At 45.3% G+C, this 24,676-nt stretch overlaps 1 protein-coding gene across 5 annotated transcripts in view; it reads right to left on the reverse strand.

Moving 5' to 3' along the window:
• Positions 1-24,676, reverse strand: part of EFCAB11 (EF-hand calcium binding domain 11) — a 145,643-nt gene that overhangs the window by 54,129 nt on the left and 66,838 nt on the right. Inside the window, exon 6 of one of the 5 annotated variants that reach the window (XM_019552398.1) lies at positions 20,528-20,556. The exons of 3 other annotated variants lie outside the window; for them this stretch is intronic. In XM_019552398.1, coding sequence (XP_019407943.1) covers positions 20,528-20,556 — 29 coding nt within the window. Of the gene's footprint in view, positions 1-20,527; positions 20,629-24,676 lie in introns of those variants that run through there. One more of the 5 variants, XR_002104138.1, reaches the window with a different exon arrangement.

Consider the following 24,676-nt stretch of genomic DNA (forward strand, 5'->3'; position numbering starts at 1 on the left):
GGAGTACTGCGTCCAGTTCTGGGCGCCGCACTTCAAGAGGGATGCGGAGAACATGGAGAGGGTCCAGAGGAGGGCCACTCGCATGATCCCGGCAGCAGGGCAGGCCCTACGAGGAGAGGCTATGGGACCTGAACCTGTTCAGCCTTCACAAGAGAAGACTGAGGGGGGATCTAGTGGCCTGTTACAAACTAGTCAGGGAGGAACAGCAGGCACTGGGGAAGTCCCTGTTCTCCCGGGCAGTACCAGGAGTGACCAGGAATAACGGTCACAAGCTGGCAGAGCATAGATTTAGGCTAGATATCAGGAGGCGCTACTTCACGGTCAGGGCGGCTAGGATCTGAAACCAACTTCCAAGAGAAGTGGTGCTGGCTCCTACCCTAGGGGGGTCTTTAAGAGGAGGTTAGATGTACACCTTGCTGGGGTCGTTTGACCCCAATACTCTTTCCTGCCATGGCAGGGGGTCAGACTAGATGATCTACTCAGGTCCCTTCTGACCCTAGAAACTATGAAACTATGCTTCTCCACATCCTTTCTGAATTGTGGAGCCCAAAACTGTATGCACTACTCCAGCTGCGGCCTTACCAAGGCCGAGTACAAGGGGAGAATGACGTCCCGGGATTTGCTCGAGAAGCATCTATGGATGCAAGCCAGCAGTTTGGTTGCTTTACTAGCCACAGCATTGCATTGCAGGCTCATGTTCATCTTGTGTTCAATGATGACTCCCAAGTCTCTTTCTTCCATTGTGCTAGCCAGTGTAGCACTGCTGAGCCTACAAAGATGCTGCAGGTTTTTCTTCAGGATGTTGCCATCAGGCATTTTGTCAAGAATTGTCTCTGATAATTTTTTTCCAAGATCTTCCCAGGGATAGAAGTCAGGCCGATAGGCCTATAGTTCCCCAGATCTACTTTCCTTCCTTTTTTGAAGACAGGCACCACATTGGCCTTCTCCAATCTTCAGGCACTTCACCTGAGTGCCACTAGTTCTTGAAGATCCATGCTAGTGGCTGAACTATGATGCCTGTCCGCTCCCAATGACTGACAATATGCATGAATGACATATGGACTGACTGACTGAATGAATGCTGACATAAATAACCCACTATTCATAAAGTAGTTGCACTTAACATTCAAGTGAGCTAGCTCACATACTGGCTGCCACAGATGACAGTGGAACGTCAGAGGTGAAAGCAGCCAGCATGTCTGCCAGGTCCATGCTGCATCTCTGTGAAGTCCAGGCACATCACGATTACCAAGGAAACCCCTGGGTCTGGGCCCCCTTACCCATTAATCCCACTCTGGCACAAAATTAATAACCACTTCTCCACTTTGAGTGCTTTCATTTGTCGTTTATACTAGCATGCAGTTTTCCTATTCCACACACAGCTGCAGGCATTGCAACCACTTTGGCCAGTGTTAACCCCCACTCCTTACTTTGACATACGTAAGACTTGAGGCTTCTGTCTGGGCCAATGCCAGGGAAGGGGCATAAGTGGTCCTGGATGCTCGGGGGTGGGGGGAGAGGTTGGGCAGGGATCCCTGCTACCAGTGTCTGGGTCAATGGGACACAGCATCTGGGTGACTGTGGTTTGCAAAGGTTTATTAAGTCCTTGCAGAAACCAGGAGCCAATTAAAGGGAACCATGGCATGGGGGGTCACTCTGGCCACAGACATGCGGAGGTGTGTGGAATGGCTACAGGTGACATGGTCAGCTCCACTCCTGCCCATGCCCTGCCATTTGCCTTTGGCCTCTGTGACAGCTGAAAATTAGATCTGTGTGATAAAGGTGCATGCTGAAGGCTCTATGAAGATTAGAACAAGTGTTTTTCTGTATTTGTTTAGATATTAAGCTACATGTTGTTGCTAAGAGCCTAATTAAATTTAAGATGGAGTAAGGCCTTGTATAAAGTAAGTAAATTTAGCAAAGCCTTGAAGTAGTAAGGCCCTGTGGTGTAGTTAAAATTAACCTTATCAAAGGAATGCAAGGCTTGTACTGCTCTTGGTCAGTCTAAGGACAGTTGAAGTGAAAAGAACCTGAGTGGCTGTATGTTATCAGTACTGTTCAGAAGCTATAAATTGGCTGGAATATCCAGAAATCATTCTGAAGGAAGACACAACTCTGTGAAAAGGATTAGTTAGCTGTTGGCCTGGATCAGTGGGCCTGTGGATCTCAAAAAGAGCAAGGACTGAATTCCAGGTACCTCTCAGACAGCACTGATTGGGGACACCTGACTTCGCTGAACTTTGGGGAAAGAGAAATTTGCTGTACATCGGGCATCAGAGGGGACTGCCGATAAGTTGCAAACGCGAATTATTCTTGTCTGTCATTGTTTGTCTTGTTACTATGCATAGTTGTGTTTTTGTTCGGTCAATAAACCTTTCTTACCTTTCTACCGCCGACCATACTCTCAATCCCAAACCCTCTGCAGGCGGCTGGGACAGGCTGCCAGCACTGGCCCGACTATTATAGTACGGGACAGCCCATGTGGGCAGCAGGTGTCAGACCTGGCCCCCTGCCCCACCGTAGTAGTGCACTCCTGGCCTGCTGAAATTGGGGTGCTCCTTGGTCACAGACAATGTGGGTATGGGAACAGGTTCAGCTATCTCACTACCAGTGACCTCTCAGAATGAGGCAAGCCTAATGGAACTTGCAGGAGGTGCAATAGGTGTGCCTGGGCACATGTTAACATGTTATTATTTAGTGGTATCTTGTGCTTGTCTTATAATTGTCTTTCAGAAAACCCATGTACAGTGGACACATGATTCCAGACCCCTCCCCTGGGGACAGTATGCTGTCTAGGTGATAAATAGGTATTGAAATCTCCCACAGGGGATTTTGTACCCTGTAGGAGGAGGCCAGGAAAATGGTTTTGGGAGCATGGGGCAAAACCCATCTTTTCTTTCCCCCTGCAGAACAATAAGACATCAGAGATGATGTGATGGTGCCGTTGTGCACTGCAGTTGTTTTTCTTATTCTGTTAATTTATATTTGTTCTTTTTAATTTATTTGTTTTGTTGTTGTTTTTTAATAAAGGCTGTATTTTATTTTTTTTATTGCATTTTTAAATAAAAGGTTGTAATTTATAAAGTTCCTTCCGGATGTGGTGTGTTTTTTTTATAAGTGGATTACCAAACATGCCAGCAGTTTGTATACACTGGGCCCAGGGAAAACAGCAGCTAGGCCAACCTGGGGGTGTACCACACTGTGGCATATCCATGGATGCCGGTTAGCAAGCAGTGGGGGGGGGGAGGCGTGACCACACCAGAACCCTGGGAGTGGGTGGAGCTGCTCGTGGCAGCAGGGACTGGAGGGGCTATGGGGAATTTTGGGGTGGCTGTTGTCCCCACCAAGCCTCAGTTTCCATGGAGACCAGCTCAGATGCACTAGCAGGATGCAAAACTGCTCTGCAAAAGGTCTGGAATTCTGTGGTGGTGACAGCATGGCCTGGGGCATGGCAGGCTGCAGATTGCAGCTCTACTCCAGTTACGGACTATGTTATCACTGCCAAAAGATGCCAGGCTGCCTGCAATGCAGCTCCACACTATGCTGCATACATTGCAGCAGGGCTGGCACTAAGGGGAGGGGTTTGGGGGTAAAGGCCACCCCAAAATTGCATGTAGCTGCATGTACGGACAGCACATCTGGCCTGGTCTCCAGGGAAACTCCAGGGCTGTACTAGCACAGTGCAGCTGCTGCTGGGGTCTCCATGGAAACCATCCACAGCCACGTGGACATGGATTGCTGGGAAATGTAGTCTGGCTGCAAAGAAAAAAACATGGAGGGACAGACCCCAAACTACACCCACTCCTCCCCCCCATACTTGAAACAGGCTGGCTTTATATGGTGGTGGTTTTTGTCCATCCACTGCCACCTGTGGTGGTGATCCTTCCCCCCATTTGCCCCCCCCCGCCCACACCCCTCACATGTACACATTCCAGCAACCACCAGATACCCAAAAGGTGCAGCAGCACGTGCAGCACATGGTAAGCTTGCCATTAAGGGGTGTACCTTGACACTTGTTAATATGTTAATATTTCAGGATAACTTGCATCTTTCTTATATTAGCCCTTCCAGAAAACCCACACACGGTTGAGGCATCCTTACAGACCCCTCCCCCCGGCTAAGCTACACCCTGGGTGATTTATAGGTATTCACAGATATAAAGCTTGGAGAAACCTCCCATGGGAGATTTTATAGCCTGTAAGAGAAAGGTGAAGGTGGTGGTTTTACGAGTATAGGGCAAAACACGCCTTCTTTCTTCTTCTGCAGGGCTATTAGAAGAGCTGACATTGAACAGAGTCGAAGAAACAAGATCACAGATAATAGAAAAATACAAGGATAATAGAAAATTGTGGGCTTAACTGAAAGACAGTTATGTGGGTAGGAAGCTGGCTACAGGGTAGGACCCAGATAGTTTTACTGAACAGATCTGTGTTGTCTTGGCAAGAAGTGGCCAGTGGTGTTCCTCAGGGGTTGGTGCTTGGTTTTGTGTTTTTTAACATCTTCATCAATGATTTGGATGTCGGGGTGAAGAGCTCACTGGCCATGTTCGTGGATGACACCAAGTTATGGGGAAGCATGATCACACTTGAAGATAGGCTGCAGATACAGGCAGACCTTGAGAGGCTGGCAAATTGGGTGGATCGGAACCAAATGAGGTTTAACATTGAAAAATGTAAAGTGCTCCACCTAGGGATGAACAATCACTTGCACACCTACAGGTTAGGCAATGCTAATCTGACCAGCACTACGAATGAAAGAGACCTGGGGGTAAGAATTGGCCACAGTATGAACATGAGCCAGCAGTGTGACATTGTAGACAGCAGGGCAAATAATACTCTGGTGTGCATTAATCAATGCATCAATAATCAAGGAAGTGATTCTGCCACTCTACTTGGCATTGGTGAGATCACAGATGGAGTACTGCATCCAGTACTGGGCACTGCACTTCAACAGGGACGTGGAAAAGGTCAAGACAGTCCAGAGAAGGGCCCCCTGTATGTTCAGAAACTTGCACAGCAAGCCATATGAGGTAAGGCTGAGGGACCTGAGACTTTTCAGCCTGAAGAAAAGGCTGAGTGGGGACTTGATAGCAGCTTATCGCTACATCAAGGACATACATCAAGGGTTTGGTGAACAACTGTTTACCAGGGCACCTGGGGGGAAAACCAGGAGCAATGGTCACAAACTCCTGGAAGACCATTTCAGGCTCAACATTAGGAAAAACCTTTCCCAGCCAGGGTTTCCAGACTGTGGAATAAGCTCCCTCCAGAGGTGGTGCAATTGCCTACCTTGGAGATCTTCAAGAAGAGACTGGACAGTCACCTTGCTGGGGTCACTTGACCCCAGTTGTCTTTCCAGGTTGGTGCAGTGGGGCGGGACTTGATGATTTTCCCAGGTCCCTTCCAGCCTACATTCTATGAGTTCTATGACTCTATGAATAGAAATAGAAATAGAATAGAATAGTAGAGTAATAGAACAGAATAGAATAAAATGTAAAAGATAACAAATAAAATAGAAAAGTACAGGCTAGGTGGTATGAAAGTTTAATGTTATTTATGTATCGTGGCTGTTTATTTATTTACTTACCTACTTATTTGTAGTTATTTTAAAATAAGGCAAAAAGAAAATATTTTATATTTTTATGCTGTGTTTATTTTTGTACTGCTCTTCATATTTTTATACCATGTAAAAATATTTTGAAATGTAAATAAAGGTTTTAATTTATAAAGTTCCTTCTGGATGTGGTGTGTTTTTTTCACAAGGCACAGGGGGCACCCATTCCAGGGCCATGGGCGGGGGGTGACCATGCAGGCAATCATGGCTTGGCATAGGGGTCAGGAATGAGGGAATTACTGGTTTGCTTGCGCCCCCTACTGTAATTGAGTACCAAAGAGATTAGCGGGGTGGACTGTTATGTGGCTCCCACTGCTGTAATTTACCGTGAATTGTGCATAGAGCTTAATTTGAGTTAAAGACTGCCACCTGTAAACAATGACGTATTGAATTAAAACAAATCATTTCAATTTTAATAAACCTATATAATTTAGTAAGGATTAAACCCCGTCATGTGTACAAGTGTCCAAAGATTCCAAGGTGAACCCAGATTTTTATATTCCACTGCCTTGGTCAATATCAAAAAGCTTACTATATAAGATCAATTTTTTAAAAATGTTCCTAATAGGTTCTACTCTAATTAATATTCATAAGTCTACTTCCCCCCCCACTCCATTTAAGCTATATCTTGTCCTAAATTAGATCTAACCTGCACAAAACCACGAAGCAACCTTTAGCCTACTTTTTTTTACCTGTCTTGTTTACAGTTTCTAAAATTATTCTCAGCCCTGGCATTCTATCAGTTGCTTGTTTCCTTTGCCTCTTCTTTGCTTACCTAAATTCTGGTCAAGTGAATGCAAGCAAATTTTATAACCTACCATATTGCTTTTAAGCAGCTTTGGGCCTACTACATTCTGAAATTGTAACAAGCTAAAACACTGGGAGGGAGAGAAGCAGTGCATATCACATTCTCTATGGACATTTCTGAAGAATTAGAACTACAGGAAAAGAAGAATTACCATAGTTTATCTGTGTATTACTGTTTCTATTTTGTTTTCACTGTTGCCAGAATGGGAGAGAATGATGGGGTCCTGTCCAACCACAGCCTGTCCATTTCCCAACCTTAAGAATCCCCAGACTATGGAGCCTCTGACTGCCACTTTGCAAGGTAGCTACCCCTCAACTGTCACCTGTGAATTAGAGGAGATTGACAATTAGAACTTCCCAAGCACACCTCAGACCTGGCTACAATAAACAACCCTATCCACTCAGCATTTCTTGAGCTCAAGACTATCAAATATGTTAAAATAAGTGGTATTTTCTGGTGATGGAAACAGTAACATTTAAGGTAATGCCAGGTTATTGCAATTTTAATTGAAGATAAAAGAAAACTAATTTTAATGAAAAACAAAGATTCTGATAATACCACATTCTGGATGCTACATCTTTTATGCTTCATTATATAGTTCCTTATATATGCTACCAAGGGAGATAAAACATAGACAGCTCTTAAGTACAATGAAAAACAGAAAAGAGCATTTGATGTATTCACCTTTTACTAGACCCAGTGAAGAGATTAATTCACCAGTTCAATGAAGAAATTACATTCTAATTCTTATTTTGTGTACATTTGACCCTAGTAATGGGAATTTGGGAGCAAAAAGCTTTGTTGACCATCATTCTCTAAAAAGTAATTCCCTTTACTGCATCTGCCCAACCTTGTCCATTGGTGTTTAGAAATTAGACTTTCAATTGTCAGTGTATCAAAGTAAGTCCTGAAGTGCTTAACTGTCTTTGAATCCTGACTGGTAATTATTCAAGACAAATATCAGGCATTTCTATTAAGTGGTATTTACCTTCTATCTATCCATTTTTAGTTTATACAGGAAAGCATTACTTTTAATTTGCAGTTCCTCGTATTTTAAATATGTGACCCAATGAGGCAATAAATTTGTTCATAATGAATGGATTTTTCTATGTAGTTAAATTTTAATGACAGTGACATCACAATGTAGATATAACCTGATTAATGTGAACATGAGCACTAAAACCAATTCAAACACTTTTAATGTCCCTGTGAGGGAGAGAAGGAGCCAGCGGGCTCCCCGCCCTGGCGCAATCATGCTAATCGTATGCACACAAGCCCAGAATGCTGGGCGGGAACTCACCTCTGCCAGGTGCACGAGAGAGGGAGGAGCTGAGTCGGCCAGGAACGGCCTAAAAGGGACGCCGGCGTCGGGCCGGCGCACGGCGGAACCAGAAGAGGGCAACAGAGGAGCTGACACTGGCGGGAGCATCCTTGGGCGGATGCGAGCCGTCCTGAGACGCGGCCGGACCTTCTGGGGTAAGGGGCTTGTGAGCCCAGGCAGCTGGCACAGGGAGGCTGTGGACTGTTTGACACCACCTGGGAGCGGCTGGGGCCCGGCTGGGCCAGTTACTGTTTAGATTATAATAGAGGAGCAGGCACCGACTGGGAGACTGTCACTCCGGTAGTGAGGGGTTGAGCAGTCTCGGGGAGCCTGAGAGAGGGCTGAAGCATTCTTTGAGAAGTGGGGAAGGGGTCCCAAACCCGCGGCATACAGGGGAAGAGAGGAGAACAGCTGCTAAGGATTGAAGCAGTCTCCAAGCTCTGTGGAATTCCTGGCCGTACCCTTTTGTGTTGATCTTTGCTTTTCTTTTATGAACAAATGGGAGTAATATCCTGATACGTGGCCTGCCCAGATAGGTAGCCACGTCCTGTTGGAACGGGCAAGGGTGTAGGGGTGGTGGAGCCCTCATCAATGCGGGATCCCCGAGAACTTAAGGAGTCTCACCTTTGGACGGACACGCGCCGGACAAATTAAACTGAACCGGATTATCATCAAAGTTGTGGCAGGCAAGGCAGGCGCGTGCAAGCTACAGGTGAGCGACCCTTTGGCAAACAGGAAGCAGTCCCGACACGGGGAGGCAGTGGTGACCCCGAAGTTGCACCCAGCCCCCTGACAGTCCCCAAAGAAAATAATGCTTTCATATGCATAAAACACTTTTCATCTTGAGAATGACCTTACTTTGATTTGATTAGCCAGTTTCCATAGAATTCATGGATCTCTATAAGGTCAGCAGATGTGCAATCTAAACAAACCAAATCAAAACTATTTCCTGCAATGCATATCAATGCATTAGGACTGGAAAAGTACCAGTAGACTGAAAAAGGGCCAATGTAGTGCTCCTCTTTAAAAAAGCAAAAATATGGACCCAGGAAACTATGGAACTGTTAGCCTTGCCTCCATACTTGGGAAGTTACTGAAGCATATCATAAGCATAGGCAGATTAACAGCTAGGCCCGGGCCCAGGCCCAGGCCCAGGAGGCACTACCAATCAGGGGCCCTGGATCCCCATCAGCAGGGAAGTGAAAGCTGCGGTTATTAACTCGATGCCATTTTTGTCTACCTGTCTCTCAGCCAATCAGTGGCGGGGAGACGAAAATGGCACCAAGTTTAAAACCATGGCTTTAGCTTTTGCTTCCCTGTGAGCTGTAAGTGATGTCCTTCCACCAATGAAGCAGGGGGAGGTGGGGGCAGGACTGGGGCTTGGAGTGCTGCAACGTGCCTCTATGGGCAGGCGGTGGCACTGGGAGGGGTGGCTATGGGAGGCTAAGGTGAATTTGGGGGGGGCATATCTGCATGGCCACATGTGACACAGCCAGGCAGCAGCTCCCTGTGGGTAAGTCTAATAGGGGGCAGGGGCATGGAGGAGGGAATAGACATGGGGGGTGCAGACTGAGGCTACCACAGTGAGGGAGGGAGTGAGGCAGTGGCTAGAGGCCTGGAGTTAGAGGTGGCGGTTGCAGCCTCAGGGGTCTGTCCTGGGCCAGGTGGTGTTCAATATATCTATTAATTATTTGGATACCTGGACAGAGAGATTCTTGAGCAAATGTGCAGGCAACATGGAACTGGGAAGGACTGTGAACATGTTGGAGGACAGAAACGCAGTTCAGAAGGATCTTGCAAGTTTAGAAAGCTGAGCTGGAGCAAACAGCATGAAGTTCAGTGCTGATAAGTGCAAGGTGCTATACCTAAGGAATAACATAATAACACAAATAAAAAATGGGTAGCACCTGGCTGGATGGCAGCACTGTGGTGAAGGATCTAGCAGTCTTGGTAAACAGCAGACTTGACATGAGTCTGCAATGTGATATAGCTGTACAAAAGGTGAATGTGGTTTTGGTATACATGAATAGAAGCATTAAGTACAGGATACAAGAGGTGATACTGCTTCTACTTGGCAATGGCTGGGCCTCATCTAGACTACTGTGTGAAGTTTTGGGGTCCACATTTTAAAAGGGACAGTGAGAAATTAGAGTGTGTCCAGAGGTAGGGGATAAAAATGATAAAGGGCTTGGAAGGCAAATCATACAAGGAAAGGAAATCATACAGGGACCCTAATCAGGCAGGTCAGCCTGGGCTAAATACCTAGGCAGCCACACCTGCCTGGGGTTTTGACTGACAGCTCTAATCCAGCTAATTAACTGGCTGGCTTCCTGACTGGCTGCTGAGAGTACAGCTACACATTTAGTCCCACCTGCGAAAACAGACTCTAGGTCAACAGTAATGACCTAGGTCTGCTATGTCCCAGGCCCTTTGAATAGATAAGTTCAGCTTGTGAAAAAGATGCTTAAGAGTAGAGGTGCAGTGATACATCAGTCCATGTCGTATCAGCACTGATAAAAGGAAAATGGACACTATTGGCTTTTTTCAGCTGATTTGGCTGATAACGTTGCCCATAAATGCCACATACATGCACACAGCCACAGCACGCATGCAGCCAGGAGTGCAGCCCAGCAGCTTGGAGAGCAGCATCCAGTTGGTAAGACTGTGGGGGAGGGAAAGGGTGTGGGGCAGGGGCAGATTTGAAGCCCCTGTGGTGAGGGAGGGAGTGGGTCTAGGAATGCGGCAGGGGCAGGATCTGTACAGCCAGGGCAGGGTGAGGTGTGGGATGGAGCTGTGGGTTGTCTGGGGACTGTGGAGAGTGGCTCCCACTGCTGTGTGCACCCTTGGGGGAAGTATGGGGGGCCATGTATTACCCAAATATGTGAATGGGCTGAGGGAGGGCTGCCTCTATGGGTTGGAGCCAGAGGCTGCAACAAGCTCTCCCTGGAGGCTGTGCTCAGGCTGGGCAGGGCAGCATGGGACATGCTGGGTGGCAGCAGCACTAGGAGGAGGTTCTATGGGAGGGCTACAGACACACCAAAATTTGCTGTAGCTCCCTCCCAGTGCTGCCACTGCCCGCCCCATGCTGCTTCAGCCGGCCTGGCCTGAGCACAGCTGCCTGCTCCAGCCTACGGAAAGAGCCTGGTGCAACCTCCAACTCCAGCCCACAGTGGCAGCCCGCTTTTGCCTCACACACAGATCCAGGGGGCACATGCTTCCTATGCCTCCCCCAGGGTGCACGCAGCAGTGGGAGCTGCCCTCCCCTCCCCAGATGAGCTGCAGCTCCATCCCATGCCCCGCCCTGTCCTGGCTGTGCAGCGCCCACCCCTGCCCCAGCCCTGGCACAATCTGTGGGACAAGCCAAGGGCAAGGCAAGAGCCCCTGCCTGGCTGAACGGCCCTTGCAAAGCCAGCGGACCAAGGCACTTAAGGGCGCCCACCCCTGCCCCAGCCCTAGCCTCACTCCTTCCTTCACCACAGGGACCTTGATCGCCCCCCCCCATGCCCCTTCCTCCCAACAGACTTACCAGCCAGATGCTGCTCTCCAAGCTGCCAGGCTGCATACTGGCAATCGAATTAGTATTGGTCCATATGGCTGGTCAATAATTTGCCATCGGTATTGGACTAAAATCTTTATCGGTGCGCTCCTACTTAAGAGGGCACTTGATAGCAGCTGTCAAATACCAGAAGGACTGCCATAAAGAAGAGGGAAAATGCCTTTTCTTTTACTGCAGGGAGTAGAATGTGGAGCAATGGCTTGAAGTGGCAGCAAAGTAGGTTTAAACAGGATGTTAGGAAAAACTTCTTCTAGGAAGAGTGGGGAGGCAGAGGTTTGGCCTTCCTCAGAAGCACTGGGGGTTGACTGGGACTTAAACCCACAGATTCCTGGCTAAAGGATCTTGCCCTTTTGCTCAGGGTCAGACTGATTGTTGTGTTTGGGCTCAGGAAGGAATTTTACCTTGTTGTCAAATTGGTATGGACTGGGGTTTTTTGCCTTCCTCTGTAGCAGGGAGGATGGAGGAGTTTGTCCCTTTTCCTTGGTTCTCAACCTTATTTTTAACAACACAGGCACATCTACACATGCATCTATACTGGTTTAAATTTGCTGCACAGTAATTTACTGCACAGTAAGTGGGAACAGGCTGGTGTCTACACATGCAGGGATTAAAGCACATTAACGATGTGGACTAAAGTTAGTCCTAAATCACTCTACACACAGTTTTACTGTGCAGTAAGGTATCTACACGTGAATTACTACACAGTAACTAATTGGGTGTAAATTTGATACTTGCATGATACAGGTATCAAATTTACACCTGAGTTGGTGTAAGTCACCATGTTTGCTGTACAGCATGGGTGTGCATGTATAGGTGTGCACCCATACTGCGCAGTAATTTTGGTTACTGTGCAGTAAATGTGCACATGTAGACACGCTCCTCCCCCTTGTAGCAGCAGGACATTGGTCACTGTGGTTCCCCTGCTTTACCTGAGGCAGATCAGGGTGCCATGCCTTGTAGCTGTGTCAGGGTTGACTGTAGTTTCATGAATAGGCTCGACAATGGATTTGTATGAGATGGTTTGAATGAGGATGACCTTGCCTTTGGCAGGGGATTAGACTAGATGACCTTTGGAGGTCCCTTCCAATCTTACTTTTCTATAAGTCCATGAATTCTATTTTAGGAATACATTTTCAAGTTTGTTTGTATTTAAAAAGGTCCTAAAAAAGCAAAAAAAAAAATTTCTGGTTGAGAAGAATATTCCAGCATGGTCTGAATACCATGTACTTCCTGGGGGATCCTTGTTTCACTCTTGTTAATATGCTACATAGCTGCTAAGTAACAACCTGAAAGTTGTTACAAATTATAGTGGAGATGATTGGAAGGTGACATCAGAAAGCTCCATTTGCTTGGAAAATTTTGCAATAGCTTCAAGCACACAATATATCTGACTGCTGCAAGCAGCAACACAAAGCACATGGCACTTCTAATAAAGATCTAATTCTTGTAGTCCAAATGGAGTCTGTCTTATTGCACAGGGCTCTGTCCACGAAACTGCTTTATCTGTCAAATCTCCAGCACAGTGTCCTGTTCTGTTATACTCTTTCTGGCATACTTGTTCATTCCTAAATTCCTGACAAAGTATGAGTGTTACTTTATTTACAGAGCTAGTACTGTATAAATATGTCTGATCCATATGAAATGTTTGTCTTCATTATTTCAGTTGACATCACATTGGCCAAATGCTGATGTTACAGTTAGCAACCTATTTGTTAGAAAGCACATTTCCAGACAAACAGTACAACTGAAGCAATTGATGACACTTCAACAAAGATCTAAAATTTGTTTGTAAAATCACTTCAAAACAAGTGAGAAACTTCCAAAGCAGATCACTTAAGGAGATCTGAAATTCTGTTCCAAGTACATTAGCACTGAAGCAATGGGAAGTGGACACTTCAGTGTTAGAGAGGCACCTTGGGAAGGAAAGCAGGGCAGAGACAGGAGCAGCGAGCAGCCAGTGTTCCTTGCTGCCCTGCTTTGCTGCCCTGGCGATGCACCCCTTGTGTGTGCCGCTGCTTGCAGTGCAGAGCTTGTAGCTTCTCTGCGCAGCAGTTATTGTATTGTGTGACTGTTGTTTGAGTTTGTCATGGTTGGCGGGGGCAGTAGAGTGAGGCTGGTATGTATTCCTATTAATTACATGTAATAATGGATTTGCTTGATGCAAATTTACTTTATGCGAAGTTTTTTGGAATGCAACCCTCACATAAGAGAGACCCAAATGTAATACGTCTGACTATTTAGATACCTTAGCTTGCTCATTTGTGAAATGTTTCCTCACCTACCTGGTACGCTACCTATGTTAGCAGCCCAATAAAAGGTTTACACTAGTAAGACTATTTTGATGTAGCCCACAGACAGCAGGGAAAATGAGCAAAGAGCTAAATATCTAATATTAAAGACTGTAAAATTCTTCTAATATAAAACTAGAATAAAAAGCAGGATGGTAAATAGCTTTGCAGTCTCTTACAATGGAATACATATTTGTTGGAACTGGACTGCTGTCACTACTATTCAGATTGCCATTCCTTGTCATTTAAGAAATGACATTAAGAGCATTATTCTCAAATATATACAGTAGTTTATAGATTATAAGAAATCTTTCTTAGCATGTGATCTTCTGAACTGCTCTGCAGAGCAGAATGAATTCAGGTTTTTTTTCCAAAGACAAGAAGAGATAATTACTGTTGTGTTGCATATGATCCACCATATGATCATGCTGATATTGCTGTTAAGTTTTGCTACGACAGCAAAAATCTAAAATTGATCTGATTGTACAGAAATATCTCGTAGATTAAGGCTAGGAGGGACCACTGTTGTTGTCTAGCTTTTTCTTCCTGCAAACCAGCCCAAAGAATTTCATTCAATGTTCTCCTGCATTAAAGAGATTTTTTTCATGTTTCGCAAGTGAATGTTGGTCAATATATTAGTCAGCCTAGATTCAGGTGAAACTGCTTTATTTTCAGCTATTTTTGAAAATAATTAGAATTGGACTTTAATTATGGGACAAGGTAGTTACATGTATCTATAGAAATACAGTAATAGTTTAGAAAGCCAGTTTTCTAAAGCACTGGCTCAAGCAATTTATTAATTGGAAAATTTTGTAACTGATTATAAGCATTGTGTTGGTACCGCGGGTATTACGGTCTCTCCCTGGTGTTTAGTCTTGTGCTTCTTATTTTCCTGCCACACCCAATGGAAAAATAGATACATGAAGAAAGAACCCCGAGCTTGGGAGTGGTCTTCCCAGTAAGTAAGCCTTAGAGACGTGACCGGATTTTCTTCACAGGGCTTCTACCTCCCCATCACCCTGTCTTGCCTGCATCTGAGATATTCCAGGCTTTGGTGTCACTCCAGATATCACTTCATTATATCTTCTTCTAATGGGTTGCGTGGTCATGAGAGTCCCTTTGTTCTTTTCCTGTCCTGTTTCCCCAATCCCCAGTGGGATGGCATTCTTCTGCACTCCCTTGGGCTAGAGCTGTTCTCTTCTTAGCCCCCTATGCAAAATGAGCATGTCAGCTGGCAGAAGAAACCTTGCTGGCTGACCCTTTAAATTCTCAGGGTCCCAGCCTCTGTAGACTCCTTGCAGCTCTGGCAGCTGCCTGCTGCAGTGACTCTCTGCCATCTCCTGGGCAGGGTTGTTCTCTTTACAGCCCTCCGTACCAGTTAAGCAAGCGTTAGCTGACAGCTGACCTTTGCTGGCAGACCCTTTAAATCCTCAGGGTCACAGCCCCTGTAACCTTCTCACAACTCCAGAAGCTGCCTGCTGTGGTGTCTCTCTCCCTGGGTTCTCCCAGCAGATGGAGAGGAGGGGGCATGCCTTCTGCCCAGCTGCTCCTTCCTCTGGCTTCTCCTGCTCTAATGTGCACAGGGGAAGCCCTCCCACAGCTCAGTGTTCCTCTTGCACCTCTCCTCTCTCCATGGCAAGTACCTGTGTCTCCAGAGTTTCTCTGCTTGCCGATCCAAACTTGCTCCTGAATCTGGTTGGCCTTTACTCTGGGGGCAATCTGTCTCCTCTCTCTGTTTTCTTTTTACCTTCTGGGTCCTCCCTCAAAAGCCAATCCGCCTTGGCCCTGCTCACACACACAGCCCTGCCATAGTCCAGACAGGACTTCATTGGGAGCACCAGGGCTCCCAGTGCTTGGAGCTGTCCTACTTCTTCTCCCCACTCCAGTCTGGCCACAAGTTTTTTTTCCTTTGTTCCCACTGGTGTATCCCCTTTTCTCCCCGTAACAGGCACTGAATCAGGTGCCCTGTTACACCCATATAAATAAGCTAAACTCAATATTCTGTTCTTAAGGCACTTCCATACTGCCTTACACTACAAAGTTTGCTTCATAGAAATACTTCCTTGTGAAATGTAGGGCTCGCTTACATCTGAGGTGGTTTTGACAGGTCCTTATTCTGACTTGCAAACCTAAGCCAACAGGTGAAACTCATATGTCAATTGACAAGGGATGCATCAACACTAGACTAACAGAAGGCAAGCTTCTGAAAGCCAGCCAACATGGCTCTGTGGATGGCAGGTCTTGCCTGACCAACCTCATCTCCTTTTATGACCAGGTGACATGAGCCCTGGACAAGGGAGATAACGTGGATGTCATATACCTGGATTTCAAGAAAGCCTTTGACCTAATTCTCCATGATGTCTTCATGGCTAAGCTGGGGAACTGTGACCTTGATCATCTTATGGTCCAATGGCTAAGTAACTGGCTATGAGGTCAGACCCAAGTTGACAGGAACAATCAACATGGTGCAGGGTGACCAATGGAGTCCCTCAGGACTCAGTACTTGGGCTGGTATTCTTTAACATCTTAATTAACAAACTATTTAACATCTTAATTAACAAACTAGAGTTGGGAGTCAGATGCGAACTGGCAAAGTTCGTGGATGACACCAAATTATGGGGGAGAATGATCACACTGCAGGACAGGCTGGAAATACACATGCTCTCAAGGTGGGCTGACCAAAATCGCATAGCCTTCAATTTTGAGAAGTCTAAGGTGCTGCACCTTGGTAAGAAGAACCCTCAACACACTTACAAGCTCGGCAGTACTACGCTTGCTAGCACCACGACCAAAAGAAACTTGGGGGTCCTGATTGACCACAAAATAAATACGAGTCACCAATGCAATGCTGTGGCTGGCAAAGCAAATCAAACTCAGTCGTGCATTTACTGATGCATCACAAGCAAAGCCAGGGATGTCATCCTCCCGCTTTATTCAGCTTTGGTGAGGCTGCAGCTGGAGTACTGCATCCAGTTTTAGGCCCCCCACTTCACAAGGGATGTGGAAAAGCTTGAGAGAGTCCAGAGGAGAGCTACTCATATGATCCAAGGCCTGGAAGGCAGGCCATACAAAAAGAGGTTGAAGGATTTGGGACTTTTCATTCTGGAAAAGAGAAGGCTCAAGGGGGATTTGGTAACAGCCTACAATTATATAAGAAGTGTACATCAGGACCTGGGAGCAAGAAGCACCGTGCAAAGTGAAGGAAAGAAAGATTAATGTTAAATGTGCAACTGGAGATGAATTTGGAGCGTATTTAAAATATATATAAATTTGCATTTGTAAAGGTAACTAACCAGAAAAGCTCTACTTTTCTGCACCATGTTTCAATGGCAAACAATACAATTACATTCTCCTTAGGGACACTTACTGGCGGACTGCACTGAAAGGGGGAGGCGGGACCGAAGCAGTGCGCTCACAGACCAAAGTGGTGCTCTCCTTAGAGGGAACATTGCCTGGGAGAACAGATGTTCACCAGAGCTCCCCAAGGGATAACAAAGTCTAACAGCCATGAACTCTAGGAAGGCCAATTTAGACTAGACATACATAAGAAAAAAGTTTTTTATGGTGTGAGTGTCCAGGGCCTGGAACAAACTCCCCCAACAGGTGGTGTAAGCACCTACTCTGGACTCTTTCAAAAAACATCTGGATATTTTTCTTGCTGGGATCACTTGATCCCAGCTGACTTCCTGCCTATGGCAGGGGGGCTGGACTCGATCTCACAAGGTCCCTTCAAGCCCCTAATATCTATGAATCTACGTGTATTGGAACAATTCATGGGGCACATGGGGCAGTGTTACTGACTGCAAGGCCACTGGCACTATGGCAGTTGGTACCTGCTCCCGTCCTCTGCAAAACAGGTTGGTGCCTGGAGCTGGAGCTCAGGTTGCATTTCTGTCCAGCTATTGTGAATCATTCAGGAATACTTCAACCTTTATGCATATTGGTTCTGATCCAATTTCTGCCAAAAATAATACATGCTGACTTCAGTTTGAGCTGGACTGGACCATATCTTAAATTTGTCTGACTGTTAGTGGCTGTATGACTTGATCATATGCCTAAGGTTTTCCATCAGCTTGGTCCCATGCACCCAAAAGGCCATAAGCTCATAGGTGAGTCTACTCATAAAAGCAGGGCTTTCTTTTTGCATGGAGTTTTCACATTTTATGCCCTATAGCAGGGGTAGGCAAATTTTTTGCCCAGAACACCAAAAAAACCCACAATGTCTACCTTGGAAGGTGCCGGAGTGTCAGCATGCCAGAAAAAAAATTTGACAGCAGGGGGGTACATGGCAGGACACATCGCATAATCACAAATGTTGCCTTCTGTCCACACAGAAAACAGAATAAATTATAAATGCTAGAAGAATTCTTAAAGCTATCAAAAAGCGATATTCCCAAAGCTATTAAAGATCTGGCACAATCACAGATGACTCTAAGAAAGAAACTACAAGTATACCCGGCTAACATATACAAAGAATATATTCCTAGAATCAGGTGGCAGAAAGTTACTAATCAAGATATTTGCGTAATAAGCATCCATCTGTATGAAACACCATATGGCAAACCAAACTGTAGTTTCACTAGACATACACTCCAACAGAAACACTAGTTGGCTGTATCATCAGATAACTAACAAGAAAAAAATTATGATAAATATCGGAGTTGCACAAGCGACGGATTTTTTTTTGATGTAAACAAGAGCAAAGCCCTGCACCAGCATGTTTTACCATAGAAAAATACACACAACTTGCAACAAAACACACAATAATGAGATCCAGATTTGAGAAAAAGAGGAAACAGTGGGCATTCAAAATGAAGATTACATAAGCAAAAAATAAATTACATTTAAAAATTTTTGTATGGCATTACTTTAAATACAAGTGACCACCTTAACCATTGCAAAAAATTGAATCTATTCTTGGCGTTTAACAATGATTTTCAAAGAACCACAAGAACAAAAATCATCATTTAAATCTATTATGAGGTAACAGAAAGTAATTAAAAAACTAATTAAGTGTTTAAATACAGCAGTCCAGTCTAGACAAATGGAAGAGGATGATGGACAAATTGGACCACCAGTTTAAGGAAAGGAAATTCCTGCATTACCAAAAAAATGGCAACATTTCTTTTGACTTTTCTGATCACAACATGACTGCATAAACTTTGTTATCAGTTCATCTCTGTAAAATTTAGAGAATTTTGCTCCACCAGAAATAAGAGCTCATTGATTTTTTTTAACAATAGTTAATTCCAGCAGAACCACTTTATTGATAAGAATGTTAGAAACATTGTGAAATAATGTGTTTAGAGAGCTTTAAGCCAACACCTGATTTCAGCAATCACAAAAGTAGCTTTTTTAGGAAGGTTTTAAAATGGATTATCCTATTGTTGAAGTATATAAAAGACATTGCTTAACTTCTTAGAAATTCATGGGGAGGGGAGAAGCAATGGCAAGCAATGAAAGAAATAGATCAAGTGTGTCTTACTGTTGAAGGGCTCTTCTTGTGGAGTGGCCCTCTGCCAAAATGGAGAGAAAGCTGGATGGCTCCAATGATGTGCCTCAGAAGGGAAGAATATGTAAATTTCTCTCTTTAGGCACTGGCTCCTAGCTATTTAGAACCAGTTCAACAGCTAAGCTCCTAGATAATGGTTTTAAAATTGGAAAAAGTCATAGTAAAGAAATTAAACAAAAAAAACCCACAAAGAGGTGTTCTGAATTGGCAGAGGGTTGCTTCATAAGAAGACCCATTAACAGGGAAAACAGAATTGTTCTCTTCTCAATGACTGAACCTCTAATCTTGAGAGATCTGAGAAGAAAACAGCAAGAACTAGAACAGAAAGGGAAGAGAGGAAGAAACTAGGCCAAATGATTGGAAACTACACAGTAAAACATAATGAATGTTTTTTGTTCATTCAGGCTACACAGAAAGGATCCAACAGGACCCTGCATCAAAAGTGAACATTTGAAAAGACTGCATCGTTATTTTTCAGTGCCTGGTAAATGGGAACTTCTGATACGAGCTTTGCCAATTCGTTTATAAGGTGCTCTACTCTTCTCTTCCTCTACCACTGCTAAGGTCCTACAGGGTGAGCCTGGATTGCAGGAGGAGATTTTTTAAAAATAAATTGACTCTTTGGAGATTGCTGGATTATGACTTTTTTTTATCTAGGTTCTGCAGAAGCCTAGGCCATAACCAAAGAATTAGAGTATGCTTTCTAAATAGAACTGGATGACACAAGAGAACAGAAAATTTGATGAAAGTGTGATGGTTTAGACCAGAAGACTAAAAGAATTAACATGTAATTGGTATGAAATGAAACTAAACTCTTATCATATAAGGAAAGAAATGGAGACAGGGTTCCTTGAAGGAAAGAATACTTTGCCTGCAGACCTTTTATGCAGAAATAATTATCACATCTAATGTCACTGATAACACCAAGTAATTGTATATCTATAGATGGGAGTTTATTTTTTATTAAAATAAACAAACCTGATAATAACGGGGGGGGGGGGGGGGAATCTTTTCCAAACTTCAGATGGTAGCCTTCATGAATGCAAATGGGCCCAAACTAAGAGCATGTCTATACAATTTACACCTCCAGGCAGTGATGGGTCAAATATACCATGCTGCTCATAACTGATGGTCCAATACATTTGAAGGTGTAGATGAAATGAGAGAAAATGCCCTTTTAGCCAGTCAAATAGAGAGCTTCAAATACAGGTAACTCAGGAACTTATAGCCGGGAAGAACTGTAGTTAGGCCAGAGAAATGCAGCAGCAAACTCTAACAGGCTGGATGCAAGTTATTATGGTTATAGTGACAGAAGATTGAAGGTTTTCAACTGAAATGATAGAAGGCAGGAGGAAATCATTACTGAGAAAACTACCTCAGTTTATTGAAACATAAAGAATTGAATCGATGACTTAGAAAATAAACTCACCCACAGGAGTGTCATGTTGATTTGAATTTCTGTAGATGTAGAGTAAGGGCAGATGAAAATAATATTAACTGATTCTGTGAATATAACACTTGTTTCAGAAACTTGGAAAGATATTGATTTACATCAATAGATGTAAATCAAATGTCAATCGAAATATACAGATTACTAGTTCAAAGGATAAACATATGCTACTTCTGTCACCTGATTTACTGTGTAATTTCTTATTTATTTTTAAATGAATCAACATAAAAGAACTTATATTCTTGTGGCCTTGCAATCAATTAAAAAATACATTACAGAAGTCATTACAGAACTAAAACAGGGCATGCACATATACAAACCCATCCCCTTCCTTCACAAAGCCAGCAGTCATTAAATTATATTAAAAACAAAACTTCCCCCTAACACAAACATACTCTCAAATTCCCCAAAACATGATCCAAAGCTCACTAAAGTTAATGAAAAGACTTCCAGGTATCTATTAAAATCCTTGAAAAATATCAGAATCTGGACTTTTGTCTTTTCTCACTTCCCCTTATATGAGTAAACACTTTTATTCAAACTGTTTACATACATTTTGTAAGGCAATTCAATGGATCCAAGAGAGACTGCTAATGGGACAAAGGCTGGAAATAGATGTCATCTTTGTGCCACCATAACGATATTCATGACAGTACAAAGCAAAAGCAAATAGACATCCATGCCCTTTGTCACATGACAAAAGGCAAATTTATGACCACAACAAAAGGTAATAATTAGTACCACTTTTTTGCTGCAGATGCCAATTTGCTTCATGGTGGGAGTGTGGGCAGCCCAGAGCTGTCTGCACTCTCCAGCCAGGGGTGATGCATAGGGGATGCATGCAGCTGCATGTGCACCTCCTAAGTGTAGCAGTGTACCCCCTACAAAAAGGCACTACAGACACCATCAGCAGTGCCTGTGGGTGATTGCTGCTCGCCACCCCACCACTGACGCTCCTGGCAGCGTCTGCAGGCATCGCTGCTAGTCACCCCACTGCCACTCTGCCGGTGGCCTCTGCAGGCGGTCTGTGATAGCCCCTGGCCACCGCTGCTGCTGGTAGCACCTGTGGGTAGTCGCCGACCCCGGTCGGCGCTTGTCACCTCCCCCCCCACCACTGACACCGCCTGCAGCACCTGTGGGAGCTCCATGCTTATTGTTGTCACGCTCGCGCCGCCACTGTGCCCCTCCAGCTGCCAGGGACAAGTGACGTTCATGTCTCCAGCCACTCCAGATGGGTGCTCTAGGTGCTTGAGGGTCCTGGTCCTGTGTGCTCCAGAAATTCCTGCACAGCATTTGGCCCCTAAAGCCCTGGCGGTGCCTGTTTGGCTTTCCCTGCTTACAGAGATGTCACCCTGTGAACCTCTAGGGTACATCTCTGTAAGCAAGCAACCTGTCACCCATTGGACTGCAAGATCAACAGGCAGAACAATGGGAAAATGTGTTTTATCCAATGAAATGGATCAGCTGTGCTGAGGGACATCCTAGCACAGCTGATCTGCTTTATCCAGCAACGTCTATTTACACCCAGAGAGAGACTCCCTCTGATTTACTTACTAAAACCCAGTACAGGCTGGCTATTACTGAAAACTGTTAAAGCCTAATAGCTACATAGTGAAAGAAGTTTAGTGGTCTGGTCCCAGCACACCAATATTTCCATCATAAGAAACCAATATCTACAACTACTAATAGTCTCAGCCTAGAGGCCATGGATTGAATGTTGTTTTTATACAGACATCAACATACGTGGCACTGGGAATGGGCATTAAATTTAATTTTTTCACTCAAAGATGGCCCCTTCCATCTCAAGCTTGAAATACAAGTATTTGGCAGTGTGGGGAAAGACATAATGGTTTTTCTGTGGCTATATAAAGGGCTTCCATTTTCAAGTTATTTCAAAAACATACACTTTATGACACAAAACTTACACTTTAAGCACAAGTCTTTACGTTTGTCTTCATAAACTGCTAAACATTTAAGATAGGTAAAAAAATTTGTTTTGGAAAATCTGAGATTAAAGTTTTGTTCTGGAAGTACTCATTTTTATTCTGCTACTAAGAAACTGACATATATGTGACTGGTAGGGGGTGCCTGGGGGTGCACATGCCCCTCTTGATGGGACCAGTGCCCCACCAGTGGCCGACACTGACGCTGTCGGGAAGGCTGGCACCCCCCCCGACAGGGTTGGCGGCTTCTGCGGGTGCTCCCCCCGATTCAGGAGGCACCAGTCACTCATGAACTGACATGTTCTCTTCTGACATGGAATTTCTGGATTGCCTGGGAATGAGACAAAACATAGAGAGACACACACGCATGGTCAAGTTTGGCTTAACCACGCTAATGGAAAACTGGAGTAATGCACTGGTGCAAAAGCAAAACATGGTCAATTTGATACAGTCAGCTCTCTTTCTGGCTTAAGACCTTATTTCCTTGATGTGAGAAGGATTGCAAACCCCAGAATCCTCAGCTGAAATGTAAAACATACATATAACTTCTTTCCTATAAAAACACTATACAGAATCAATGTGTGTATACAATCACACTGTATTGGCTGCAGAATAAACATACAGAATTGTATGTATTCAAAGAGAGGCAATTAGCTAGGTGTGGCACAGTCAGCATGAAGGAGGGGGAAAATGACTTGCTCGCACTCCCTTCTTTACTTGCAGCACGGCTGGGACTCACCCAGATGGCAAGACCCTTTTGGAGCTGGGAGAACTGAGGTGTGGCCACCACCCAGTCCCAGCTGTGCTGAAAAGACTCCCCACGATGGGAGCCAACGAAGGAAATGTGCACTGGCATGATCAGGCTTCCTGGCTTGGCCCCGGGCTGGAGCCCCACACTATTTCTGCCACCTAACAGCTGGTCGGTTAATTAGGGCTCAACCATTCCCTCAGCAGGGATCACAAGCCTCAGCTGTGCAGCGGAAGTGGCTCCTGATTGGAGCAGAGAACTAGCGGTGAGCCTCAAGAAGCCTGAGTAATTGAGGTGCAGGGGTGAGCAGATGACAAAATGAGCCGAGCACCAGGCAGGTGAAAGCACTAAGCTGCTCACCTTTTCGTTATACAGGACAAACTCCTGGGTGTTCTGGGAGCCAGACCTGGTGCCTTCAGATATGAGGCTGGTCGCAACTAAGACTTGAAATATTAATATGGAGTAAATAAGGCCATGGGTAGATGAAACGAGACGTGTGTGTGCATGACAATTTGAAGTGCGCTAAATGCTTTTGCACTGCTTTAATGTGTTGGTGTTTGCATGCCTCAGCAGCGTATTGCGCAGTAATTCCAGCCTCAGCATGAAATTTGGCAGCATAATGTGCCCTACATGACTTGGGGCGCAACAAACTAATAACTCCTTGAAGGAGTTTTAGTTTGCTGTCCCTACAGCCATGGAGCGAAGCACTGGGCTCTGTGCAGCTCCAAGGCTCTGCAAGAATCAGGCTCCATCCAAGAAAAGCGGCAAGTCTGATCTTTTATTTCCACCCCCCACTGGGAGCCTGCCTAAGTTGCACAGGGGCCTGGTGCTTCCCTCTGTGGCTGCGGTGCCCCCCCAGGACTGCCTGAGTTGGGTGCTGCAGGCAGGTGCTGCCTGTGGGGTCCTGCCCCTGCCACAGAGGGAAGCACCAGCACCACCCCCCGAAGCCCAGGCACCGCTCTGTCCGCTGGCAGCTCGCCCTCCCCTCCCCACCAGAGAGGCAGGTAAGTGCAGGGTGTGTGCACGAAACGAGAGGGGTGTGTGCACTACAATTTAAAGTGGGAAAAATGCTTTTGCACCACTTTAATGGTGTTGGTGTTTGCACGCCTCGGCAGCGTATTGCACAGTAATTCCAGCCACAGTATGAAATTTGGCAGCATAATGCGCCTTAAATGACTTGGGGCGCAGGAAAATAAAACTCCTCTGAGGAGTTTTAGTTTGCTGCCCCTACAGCCATGGAGTGAAGCACTGGGCTCCGTTCAGCTCCACAGTTCTGCAGGAAGCCCTGGAGGCAGCTTGACAGCAGCCCAGGAAACCAGGTTCTGCCCAAGAAAACCAGTGGGCCTCATTTCCCTCCCTTACCTGCGCCCGCCCCGGCCAAAGCCTGCCTGAGCTGCAAGAGGGCCCAGTGCTTCCCTCCGCATCTGCTGTGTCCCC

Source organism: Crocodylus porosus, unplaced genomic scaffold (assembly GCF_001723895.1).
Source record: "Crocodylus porosus isolate Cpor-Errol unplaced genomic scaffold, CroPor_comp1, whole genome shotgun sequence".
Lineage (NCBI taxonomy): Eukaryota > Metazoa > Chordata > Crocodylia > Crocodylidae > Crocodylus > Crocodylus porosus.